At 44.4% G+C, this 12789-nt stretch overlaps 2 protein-coding genes across 2 annotated transcripts in view; both read left to right on the top strand.

Annotated features, from left to right (window-relative positions):
* The window catches only part of LOC102781288 (uncharacterized), a 95932-nt gene that overhangs the window by 48083 nt on the left and 35060 nt on the right, over positions 1–12789 (top strand). Inside the window, exon 2 of the mRNA XM_087830554.1 lies at positions 1511–1824. Coding sequence (XP_087686680.1) covers positions 1511–1824 — 314 coding nt within the window. The remainder of the gene's footprint in view (positions 1–1510; positions 1825–12789) is intronic.
* On the top strand, positions 4826–6807 carry sox2 (SRY-box transcription factor 2). Its single transcript, XM_006797790.3, has one exon. The coding sequence runs from the start codon at positions 5694–5696 to the stop codon at positions 6660–6662; it is 969 nt and encodes a 322-aa protein (XP_006797853.2). The 5' UTR covers positions 4826–5693; the 3' UTR covers positions 6663–6807.

The raw sequence follows: 12789 nt of genomic DNA on the forward strand, positions 1-12789 counted from the left end.
TACATATCATATGTTTCTGTAAGTGTAATGGCCGGTGGTGGTGGTAGTGTGTGTGTGTGTGTGTGTGTGTGTGTGTGTGTGTGTGGCGTGTGTGTGTGTTGGGGGGCTGATTCGGTGAGTTTGAAATGTGATTCTCTCCTTGCATCTCCTTCTCACCTTTTCATCCCTCTATCCCCCTCATCCCCTCTCTGCCCTTCTCTCCATCCTGCCATTCATGCCCCCTCTCCTCTCCTTTGCAATCTTCTCCAGCTGCCCCCACCCTCACCCTCCAACCCTGTGTGACAGACAGGGTGTCCTCACCTTGTAACGATCAGTGACATCCAATATGTTTGGCTTGGGGATCATCCCCTGTGTGTCTATTGTGCGTTGTGTTAAACGCTTTATTGATTAGCCATGAGTTAATTACGAATTACATCAAGACTGTGTGTGTGTGTGTGTGTGGGGGGGGGGGGGGGGGTTGCAGGGGGGGTCTTGCACACTTCTGCAAGATCCATCTTATAGGCCTATAGGCAAGTATCTCAACATTACCAAGTTACATGAGTCACCCCCGCCCCTTTTCCCATTAACACCCAAGCATTTATATTCCCAGTGCCTTATAAGCACTTAAAGGTCATGCAATATTATTATTATTATTTATTTATCTTTGCTCTGTGATTGTGTAATGAGAAGGGTTTGCTGCTATTTTGCACCCTGGACACTTAATTATGTGGAGTCCAGAAGTTGACACACCCTGTGCAAAATCCACAGCAGACCTCTGGAAGCTAATGTATTCTGGATTTAAGCTCCATTGTAAAAAAAAAAAAGAAAAAAGAAAAAAAAAGAAAGGAACATGCCTGCACCTGACCTGCTCTGCTGCAGCTCTGCAACACAACCCCTCACATCTGACTTCTGCCAGTTATAATCCAGTTATAATAATAATAATAATAATAATAATAATAATAATAATAATAATAATAATAATAATAATAATATCTTTGCAATCTGCAAATGCAAGCACTTTTTCCAGCCTTTTTCCCCCTCCTTTTTATCCCGTGTCAGTTTCTCTTTGACATTGCCGTGTACTTTGCAAAAAAAAGAAGAAGAAGAAGGAAAAAAGGAGCGAAAAAAAATCTTTATCAAATCCCCATTCTGAGGCTTTCAATAAGGCAGGCCATTACCTCACTGGCGCTTTTGTTCGGCCTATACAAGAGAGAACAAAATGGTTATTCAGGAGGACGCTTTAGATTTTTATTGTGGGCTCGCTATTCACAAAGAGCACCGTTATTGTATTAAAAAGAACCATCTGTGGCAGAAACAATGGCTTCAAATTATCTGTGAATACCCAGTGAACAAAATATAAAGCTTTTTCCTGCTCATTATGTGGGCTAAGCTAGGGGGTGGAAGATAGGAGAGGAGAGGCACAGACTTTGCTATAACTGACTTTTGTTGTTCTTGCTTGCATTCTTCTCCTTTTTAAATCGGCCCCCTTTTCACATTGTGTGTCGCCATAAACGGCTTTTTCTTGTTGCAGGGCTAGCGGAGAGGAGACAGCGGAGAGCTCCAGACAGACGACGGGGCTGCACGCCGGGATCTGCACGCCGACAATCGCGCACCGGCTGCCGGGTCGAAAGCGCACGGACTACCAGGTGTTGGTGGTTGGTGGCTCGGGTCGGGGGGGATACGAACGGAAAGTGCGGGCTGGGTGCCGGCAACTGGAGCTCTGCCCCGGACAGGCTGAGGCTCCATCAGCGGTGGGAGAGATAGACACGAAGGAGGCTGAGCGACATGGCAACTTGTTTAATTTCTGCCAATCAAGACGAGAGGAAGACAACTCCCAAACTGGCAGTAAGTTGGAGTGCGGCGGAGTGGAGAAGCCCTGTGCGTGTTGGTGTGTGCGTGTGCGTGTGTGTGTCAGTGTGTGTGTATAAAACAGTGTTGTGGAATGACACTGCCTGGAATCATGAGCTTGACTGACTGTCTGTGTTGTTGTTGGCCGGTTTGGTTTTCGTGTAGCTCAAAAATCATTTACATTTAAAAATTATTTAAATTGATTTAGCTTGATAAAAATATAAAAATATGTTCTATTTTTTTATTTTAAAAACTCGCGAGTATCATAGTATTTGCTCCGAGCTGTGTTCCAAACCAACCCCGGCTTATTGTTGTTACTTACAGGCTTAATTTACGCGCCTCTGTGCTTACTGTATTCGGACCGCCATAAATTTACAGTAAATCCATGTTTACATTTTACTTACATTTCACATTTTCTTACATTGTATCTTCTTTTTTTCATAATTCCTCGATGTCTTTTATGTTTAATGACATCAGTTCAGTTTTGCAATGTCTTTAAACTTTAGAAGCTCCACCATATAATCGAATTTATTTAATTCACTTTGACATTTTTAGTTCTGTCATTAAAAAAATCAACAGCAAACCGTGTTTAAATATTTAACCTGCTTGATTATACATGTATATATATATATATATATATATATATATATATATATATATATCACTGTGTGTGTGTGTGTGTGTGTGTGTGTGTGTGTGTGTGTGTGTGTGTGTGTGTGTGTAAAACAATCTCTTCCTGTATTTTGTATTATTTGCGTTATTAATTATGGTGAAGATTCTGCTTAGATTATTTCTTGTTTGCTTCTTTATCCCTTGTGGCAAAAAACAAAAACAAACAAAAAACAAGTTTATTTCACCTGAAACAACAAATGTGTTTTTTATTTTGTTTCACTGTAACAGGAGTAAATCCCTTCATAGATTTTGCCATGTGTTGCATTTGAAAATTGTCACCGGTAAACTCTGATCATTGAGATCCTCTGTAGAAGGATTCTGACAGGAGATACTTGAATCATTTTCCACTCATACTTGTTGTTTTTAAAAATACTCTTGCAGAGATTACATCACCTAAATTGGTGCAACCACATAAACAGCATTTTTAGCGTCACGGCTCGCTGCGCGTTTGCAGTTTTTCACCCCAAACCTGGTGAATATACCATGGGGGCTTACATGTGGTCCGAGGGAGCCGCCCCACTGGTTTCTCCCTTTTTTTTCCTTCTTCTTTTTTTTTTTGTTAAACAAATTCAGGATGATTGCGGATGCATGGGGCCATTCCCGACTGGCTGGGGCCTGCTTTCAGAGAACCGCAGAGCCCCGCTGTTCCTTTATTATCATAAGCAGATTAGAGGTAGGGGGAACACACTCAGATGCAGATAGCAGCCGAGCGGCCCATTTCAACCTTGCATTAGAATGGACCGAGCTGCATGTGTCGCCTCTCGCAGCCTTTTAAGCACAAGATGAATCTTATGTAAGGTTGCCGGGGGCCGGCATAATGAGTGCACGAGGGAAGGGGTGGGTGCGTGGGGGATCCGCTCCTCTATTTATTATCAAATGATTAAAAACAAAAACAACAGAAAATCGTCGTAATAAGGCCCGATATGTTGACTTTCAGTTGGGATTTCATCTGGTTGAAACGGAATTCTTTCAGGTGTCTGGACTTCATCTGTCTTTAATTATCGTGACTCTCTGGCTTAGCGATCCAGGCCAGGAGATGTGTGACAGGTGACTCGGGTTTTTCGGAGCTTTTTTATTACAATATATTTATTATATATTTTTTGTCTAAGGGCAGTTTTTGTGATAAAAAAAAAAAATACTGATGCTTTTAGACTCTTTTTTAAGCATTTCCTAGGCGTTGAACTGAACTTCTAACTCATCCTCTACTCCCCACAAGTTTTGCAGTCGCGTGTAGGTCCCGTGTTCTCCACTAGGCGGCACTGGTGTCACGCAGCACAGAGGCTTTGGGCACCTCAAATGCAGTTTGAGCGGGGGGGGGGGGGGAGAGAGAAAGAACTAAAACAAGTGAAACTAACACTTCCAGCACAGACCCCTCCCCACAACAAAAACTTTTTTTCCTCCCAGAGACTCTAAAGCCTGATAGTTTCGCACTCTACGGCGTGTGTTTCCCTACACAGTAATCTCGGCCTGCTTGATCCGGCCTGAGGTGAAGCAGGTGGAGGCCGCTCTCTCTCTCTCTCTCTCTCCCTCTCTCTCTCACACACACACTCACTTTATTTGGCTGACACGCTCGTTCGGGCTCACTGAATGAGCTGCGCCTTTTGTGCAAACACACTTTATCTTAAAATATTCCTCACCTTTATTTCTCCCCCTCCTCGCGTCCCCCGGTAAGGCCTTACTTCGCCCTCTCTCTCCCTCGCTCTCTCTTACACACACACTACAAAGCCCTAACAACAACAGCAGCACTCGCAGTGGAAGTGACGTGGAGTAGGGTCTTTGTCCGGACAGATGTAGCGACAACATCCCAAACAAAAAAGCGCTTATTTGTGCTGAGATGAGCCCGTCTGCCTTCTGTGTGTTGGCATTCAACTTCACTAAAAGGGACAAAAAGGGGGGGAAACATCTTGGATTACCTTTCCTCTTTTCAACGCTAAAAACCAGCTCATAACCCCCCAGCCCTCCCTCCTTCATACGCACACACACACACTCAGACACACACACACACAGTCATTCGATGCTTTGAGTTAACTAACAAAGTTTATTTAAGTGTTGTTGTGCTTTTGTTCTGATGGATGTGGGTGGTGGTGTTGGTGGGCGATTGTTGTAAGCGGAGGAGAATGAGTGACTTTTCGATTTTGGGGCCGAGGGTTAGCTCCCGCAGGCTGTGGCTTGTGTCGGAAACAAAACGCTGTCTCCACCTTTAGGGACAGATGATGCTGAACGGGTTTGATAGTTTGATAGACTCCCAGCTGTGGATTTGTTGTTAGAAGTAAAGTCTACAGGCTCTAAAAATAATTTCCTGAACGTTTATACTGTCATTTATTCTTTTTAGTTTTTTAATCCAACTTTAACTTTCTGTGTGGGTCTAAAAGTTTGCAAGCAGCCACTTTCTCGCTTCTGCATCACGCTCTCTTTCAGTATGAAGTGTGGAAATAATCATCAAGTGCTCCCATTAACATGTTCCCACAGAAAAATCCCCATCAGCCTGAAAATAGTAAATATGTACTTGGTATTGGCTCATATGGGCACCCTGTGTATGTGTGTGTGGCTCTCTGCGTGTGTGTCTGGGGCAGGCAGACTCCGCCCCTTTATGCTAATTAAGGTCTCCCATTGGCGTGTCGCTGGGAAAAAGGCCGGCTCTGATTGGCCGAGTCGAACCCATTTATACGCTGACAGCCCCCGGTCGCATGAATGGTTGTCTATTAACTTGTTTCACAAACTATCCGGAGTTGTCACGGCTCGGCTCGGGCGGACAGAGGCGAAAAAGTGCGGGTTTGTTGACGCTCGTTTTCGGAGAAGCGACGGGAGAAGTTTTGTGGACACAACATTAGCGGGGAGCTGTTTTGGAAGAAGGCTCTCTCTCTGCGCGCTGAGAGGGAGAGAGAGGAAAAGAGAGCGAGTGTCTGTGTGTGTGCGTGAGCCTGTGTGTGCGTGTCTCTGTGTGTGTGCGTGTGTGTGTGTATATGCGTGAGTGTGTGTGTGTGTGTGTGTGGAGAGAAGCGGCTTGATGCTTGTTGTTTTTGTCCAGAGAAAAGTTGCATAGAGAAATCCCGGCAGGTAACTTTTCGCTGCAGCCCTGCTCGCTCCTCACTGTCCGCTCCGCTGGCTGCTGGAGTTTTTCTCTTGGCTTCTTTGTTTTTTTAACATTTTTTTTTCTGGGATTCAACTTTTTTGAAATTAAAAATCTGTTCCCGATGTATAACATGATGGAGACTGAACTGAAGCCCCCAGCTCCCCAGACCAACACGGGGGGCACGGGCAACACCAACACGTCCGGCACCGGCAACAACCAGAAAAACAGCCCCGAGCGGGTCAAGAGACCCATGAACGCCTTCATGGTGTGGTCCCGGGGACAGAGGAGGAAGATGGCGCAAGAAAACCCCAAAATGCACAACTCGGAGATAAGTAAGAGGCTGGGCGCAGAGTGGAAACTCCTGTCGGAGAGCGAAAAAAGACCTTTCATCGACGAAGCCAAGAGACTGCGGGCCCTGCACATGAAGGAGCACCCGGATTACAAATACCGGCCCCGACGGAAAACCAAGACCCTCATGAAGAAGGACAAGTACACCTTGCCCGGTGGCCTGCTGGCTCCAGGAGGCAACGGGATGGGGACCGGGGTCGGTGTCGGGGTCGGGGCCGGGCTGGGCGGCGGAGTGAACCAGCGCATGGACAGCTACGCCGCGCACATGAACGGCTGGACCAACGGGGGCTACGGCATGATGCAGGACCAGCTGGGTTACCAGCACCCGGGGCTGAACGCTCACAACCCGAGCCAGATGCAGTCCATGCACCGCTACGACATGAGCGCCCTGCAGTACAACTCAATGACCAGCTCCCAGAGCTATATGAACGGCTCCCCGACATACTCCATGTCCTATTCCCAGCAAACCACGCCGGGGATGACCGCCCTGAGCTCCATGGGACCCTCCTCGGTGGTGAAGTCCGAGTCCAGCAGCTCCAGCCCGCCCGTCGTCACCTCGTCATCCCACCGGGCCGCCCCGGGCTGCCAAAGCGGGGATCTGAGAGACATGATCAGCATGTACCTGCCCGGGGCGGAGGTCAGCGAACCGACCGCCCAGACCAGGCTACACATGTCCGGGCACTACCAGAGCGCCGTGCCCGGGACGACGATCAATGGCACGCTGCCGTTAACACACATGTAAGAGACATGAAAGCAAGAAAGAAAAGGAGAGAGAGAGAGAGAAAGAACTTTTATAAGAGAAACTGTGGACTACTTAACGTTGGACTATTTTTGTACAGAAAAATTTCGGGGTGGGAAAAGTTGTATAGAAGTCTCCAAGAAAAAGAAAAAAGGGACACACGACTCTTTTTATTTTGTCTTTTTTTTGTCTCACATTTTATTCTAAGGAAGCTCTAGAGGAACGGTAGGAGATCCCCCACCACCGCCACAGCCACCATCCCCACCCCCTTTCACTGACGGATGAAGTTTGGAAGACTTTAGAAAGTGGGAGTCGCAATCAAAAAAAATGTTTTATTATTGCAATCACCCTTTTGTACAGTATTTATCAAAGAAACATTACAATCAGACGAAAATTGTTTGTTAAACTGCAAAAGGTTGCATATTTCTTTTTCCATTTCTCTTTTTTTCCTTCGATTTGTTTCATTTTTTCCTGTTTTATATAAAGCAACGCCAGTTCTGCAGATAAAAATATTAAAAAAAAAACAAAAAAAGTGAAAGATAGCAGAGCTGAAATTCTTATGGGAGCTCATTTAACACTTCACAACACTGGAAAGAAAAAGGGGACATGAAACGAAGCAGGTAAAACTGCTCTTTTTGTTGTTGTTGTTGTTGTTGTTTTCATTTTTAAAGGCAGCATTACTAAACATTTTATTTCTTGGAAAAAAATATATATATATTAAAAAAACGACGCCTTTTTTGTTTTTCCTCTCAATGCAGCTTAAAATATAGGTTCTTAATTTATATTTCCGTCTCCCACTTTTCATCTGTTAGAGGTGTATGACGCTTGTACTTTTTATTTTTTATTTTCTAATTGATTTGTACAATTTCTGTATATTTCTTGTGATATTTTAAGTTTTTATTTCAAGAAGAAGAAAATTTGTTTTGGGTTTTTTTTTCATTCCCGTAGTTGTATTTTAAGAATTGTGGCCTGTACGCAGAACAGCCAACCACTCCATGTATATATACTGGAACTAATACCATCCTTATAACAGTTACAATTTCAGCTGAGTATATATTTTTTTTTCAATATGCAGTTTGAAATGAATAAATTTTGGAAATTTGGATACTTGAAATTGTTTGAGTTTTGATTTGATTCATCACTGGGTTTTCTTTATCTTGTTGTTGTGTGCCAGGCAGTCATCACATGTTAAGTTGTCATCTGTCTTCTTCGTCTTCTTTTAAATGTGTACTGTAAATTCTAGTATTCTTAGTATTCTATTAAGTGCTTACAGAGTACAGCTTTGGGGCGACGTGCCTCCTTTAAAGTCCACAAATAACTGTGCGTCGTGGTTAACCACGTTTCTATTTTCTAGTTCCTGCGGATGGTCCACATCAAGCCCAAAGTTTGTTGCCTGTTTCCTAAAAAGTGGGGGGAAGATTTTTCCACCAAAATACCCATCATCCCCAGGTATAGACTGTCATTTCTCCTCTTTTATAATTATTGCTATTAAGAGCCGGTTTACAGTTTGACATTTTTTCTTTCTCTTTTTAAAAATTTAATATACAAACTACATTTTTCCCTTTCTTTCTTTTGTACTTCTTGGATTACTGGGCCTTCTTTTGTAAGGCTGATAGATGACTAATCATGCAGGAGCTCTAATGCCAGGCGCAGATCTGATTCCAGGTTATTTTAGATTAGAGAAGAGAATGTGTGTCATCCGTGGATTTTTATTGTCTGCTGACACCGTGTTGCAGTGTTTTTTGTGTTTGTTAAGGAGTATTTTCAGCAGCTTAAACCTTTGAGTTCCGGCTTTATTTCCTCTCGTTCATTGAGTTTATCCAATAATAATGATAATACTAATGATAATAATAATAAAGGCAACAATAATATCTGTTAGTTTTGGAAGCTTTCTCTGTGTTTCTCTCGCTCCTTTCAAAACACGGAGCTGGCTTATCAGGCTGAAATAGACCAATTAGGTGGAAATTGAAGGTGGAGCCCTCTTGAAGGGAGCCTGGCCGGGATGCTTTTTCCTCGGCCGTGTAATAGCTCCACGCCGATACTCGAGTGTGGTCATTTTAATTTAATGTTTAATCAAACGGGCCCTGCTGTTTCCCGTTAACCCCGCTTCTCATGGTTCAAGCTCTCCGGTGACTTGCTGCACACCACCACCACCATCCACCCTTATCCACCCTCTGCCTTAATAAACAAAAACAAAAAACAAAAAAACAAACGCATACAGAACAGACTCCAAAATAATCCACCCATGCACCTTTCTGCCAACCAGGCGGATTCCCCCCAATCATAATAATAATGATGATCCTTATGATGAGCTAACAGCTCGCCCTGAATTTAACTAACGGTTTTAAATCTGTGGGGGGAGTGTGTGTCTGTGTGTGTGTCTGCGCGCGCATTGGGCCGTTGTGTCTTGCAGGCTGTGTCCCGGGGGAGCGGCAGATGAAGAGGCCCCTCGGTATTCATCCGTCCACTTCTCCATCTCCCTCCCTCTCTCTCTCTCGCTTCCTCCTAATCGGACCTTGGGCAGGTCAGGGGATCGTTGGGAGTCCCATTAATTATTGATGTAAACAGTTGAATCGGTTGTAATAGCCGAGAGCGCTGGTGATAAACAATTTGTTTTATTAATTTATTTATTCCTGCTTAAAAAAAAAAAGCAGACGTGTAAAAATCTCCCGTTATGTTTCCAGGAACGCCGTGGGCCCCTGCAGGCCCACAGGGCCCCGCAAAATGATCATTTTTTTTCCCGGCTGAGCGTGGCACCTTTGATGTGATGGAGGGGAAAAACCTTTAAAAGGCAAAGAACACCAAACATGCTCGATGGGCAACTTGTATTTTCTGTGGCGTGTCATAAGACCTGTGGCTGACTGGTAAAGACTTCCATGTGGACACAGGATGCTTGACTTGAGGCCGTGGGCAGCTTTTATTATATTATTATATTAATGCTCCTATTTTCTATTGCTGCCCCACCTACCCAGCCACTTTTTTTTGTTTGTAACCCTTCTGTAAATGGTTTGCTCTCTGTGTGAGCGAGGCAGTCACAAACTAGGACACTGTGAATGTTCACTCGGAAAACACTGATATCGCGCTATCTCGGTAGAAAAATATTAGCCCCGCATTTAACCCCGCGTGCTTTCCAAAATCTGAGCTGGTCTGAGAGGCTCTGAGCTCCGAGCCCGGCGTTCCTGTTCAAACAGCACAGCTGATAGCGGGAATTAAGTGGCCTGCCTAAAACGTTACACCCCACATGTGGTGTTTTTAGTCCACGGGGACGCTTTGAACGCGTCTCAGTGTTCAGATGTATGTTTGCTGCACTTCACGCAGTCAGGTGTGTTTTGTTTGGCCCGTGTAGGTTGAAGCTGGGAGGCCCGGTTGAGGTGTTCCCCTTCATCCTTTCGTTCACCCATCTACTCCCCCATCCGACCGTTCATCCATCCATCCATCCACCCACCCATCCTTCTGTTCCTCGCGTGCAGAGTCTGGCTGCCCCAGCTCGAGGATATTTGGCCTGCAACAGGTGGTAAGCGCGCGCCTCCTGTTTTTTTACGCCTCGGGTTAAAAAAAAAAAAAGAAAGAAAAGAAAAGCAATAAGCTCTCAGATGTTATCTGTGATAACCTGGTGTGCGTCTGTGCCCATATCGCGATATTGACGTGTTCCGTTACAAAGGTGTTTCTATTAAATGCAATTAAAAATACATAGATTAATGACTGTAAAAAATAGAAACTAAAAGCAGCGCAGCTTCTAACAGGACATCAAAGTGGAGCCGAGCAGTTTGAAACCGGCGTGTGTAAACGCTGTGAAGTGAGCTCAGATTAAACTGGCTCAGCGAGGCCTGCTGGAATTTCAATGTAAATAAATGAAGAAACGATGGATCGAGTCAGACGTGTCAGTTATGCTGGACAAAATCCAAATCCCGTGTTTGTTGTTCAGATTATATTATTATTTATTATTTAATTAGGTCAAATGACCCACCTACCAAACGCGCGTGCACACACACGCAAACACAACGAGCTTAGTGGCCTGTAATCCCACGAGAGCCACTTTCCCTTTTCACCACCACGCAAATAATAGGGGGCGAGGGGGGGGGGGGGGGTGACGTCACCCGCACGTGAAGCGTCTATCTCCGTTTTCATAAAATCGCTGTATGATTTTTTTTTTTTTCTTGCAGGTTTTTTACAACATAAAAACTCTACCAAGTGTACACGCGCTGGCTTTGAAACCAAACCGTTATTATTATAATATAATTAATAATAATTATTATTGTTTTTATTGTTATTATTTTAACAAAAGGCAGACACAAGACTGAATGGGAAACATGTTTAGTAATAAACGAGCTGTGATGAGACAAAACAAACAGCCATGGATCTGTGTGTGTTTTTATCATTCTGTCTGTCTGTGTAACTGACGCCATGTTTAAATGTCGGTCAGAGCAAGATCACGGTTCCCTAAATAAGGGGGAACCCGGCCATCCCCTTGTTCTCGGGCCGGGTCCGGGGTACGTGAAAAAAATTGGACCGCTTCTATAAATAATCCCAAACGCCCTGTTTAGATCCTTCCTCTCGTGTCGCGTCGTTATTCTGCATCCCTCAAGTCTTTTTGTTTTTTAAGGCTGCCTGACATCTCTGCCTGCATCACAGCGCAGAGAAGAGTTGAATAGCAAAACTGTCAGAGCAGAGAGCTGTCGTGTGTTTCAGCTGCCCGTGTGTGTGTGTGTGGAGCGCAGAGGGACTGAATGGCAGCCAGTAGCCTGCTGATCCAGCGCAGGTGCAGGGGTTCTCTCTCTCTCTCTCTCTCTCTCTCTCTCTCTCTCTCTCTCTCTCTCTCTCTCCCGCTACTGCAGTGAATAGGACCACACACTGACACAGACCAGCATGCCATCAGCCTCGCGCTGCTCTCGGCCTGCATTCTCAGAGGCTCGAGGCCTCTGCGACAGCCCCCACCTACCACCACCACCACCCCTCACTCCCTCTCCCACCACTTCTCCCCCTCCTCCCCCCACCCCCGTCACTCTCGTAGCTCCAGCTCCCGTTTATCATCTCCGCTCATTGATGCTGACAGCTTTATAGAGCGCCATCATTAAGGACATGCACAGTTTGAAGGGGGATCACGACTCTTTAGTAAAAAGCAAAGAAAAAATCCCCACAACCAAAACACCAGTGTCTCTGTTTCACCGTGCGGTGCCTCAGGTGTCCGCGTTTTTTTTTTCGTGTCCTCCATCGGCCGTGAACGCGCACGTACAAAACTTTGGAATTCACTCCCGTTTGCAGTAACATTAAAGTTTCTTGATAGTTGTTGTTGTTTTTGGGTTTTTTTGCTTTACTTTCTATTGTGCCTAAACTCTTTTTTTAAATATCCATCACTAACTGCATGTCATTACGAAATCTGCGTTCCGTGTTCCCGAATGACACTTGTAAAACTCGTGTTTCACACCCACGTGGTTGCATAAACGTGATGTAGCCTACTCCTGCACTCTACTTACTTTGTTACTTTTTAAGGCCTTTTAGAAATTAGCGCTGCAGGCCTCGCTTAAAGGCCTCCCGGGCTTCCTGAACCTCAGTGGAACATAATGTAAGGGCTGCAGATCGAATGAATTTTCTTGAGTAAAGCTGATCATGGAACTGATCATATACGCCTCATTTTGCTTCTTGTATAAAAACTGAAGCCAGGAGAAAGAAGGCTGGGAGAGGGATGGATACAGAGGGATGTGAATATTTTTTCCCCTCTGGCTAAAACAACACAAGGCCTGGCGCAGGTTGCTGTAGCCTGGTAGGAAACCTTTCTTGCGCGATGCGCTAAAACGGACCCGAGCTTTGCCACAAAAACGAGTAGAGTCGATAAATTAGAGGGCTCATTAGAGGAATATATATATATATATATATCTATATATATATATATATATCTATATCTATATATATATATATATATATATATATATATATATATATATATATATATATATAGAGAGAGAGAGAGAGAGAGAGAGAGATAGATAGATAGATAGATAGATAGATATGGATAATTGAATCGAATTTAATGAAGTGGCCAAAAATGGCCAGATAGGAACCAGAGGGTTAAGTATAACTTTAATTATTTTAATCTTTGTTTCCTTGCATGCCGGTTTAATGTAGCTTTACT

Source organism: Neolamprologus brichardi, chromosome 17 (genome assembly GCF_056152115.1).
Source record: "Neolamprologus brichardi isolate AB-2024 chromosome 17, ASM5615211v1, whole genome shotgun sequence".
NCBI classification, from domain to species: Eukaryota; Metazoa; Chordata; class Actinopteri; order Cichliformes; family Cichlidae; genus Neolamprologus; species Neolamprologus brichardi.

Coding starts and splice junctions, on each gene's coding strand:
- sox2 (XM_006797790.3), top strand. CDS start 5,694: ATGTATAACATGATGGAGACTGAACTGAAGCCCCCAGCTCCCCAGACC.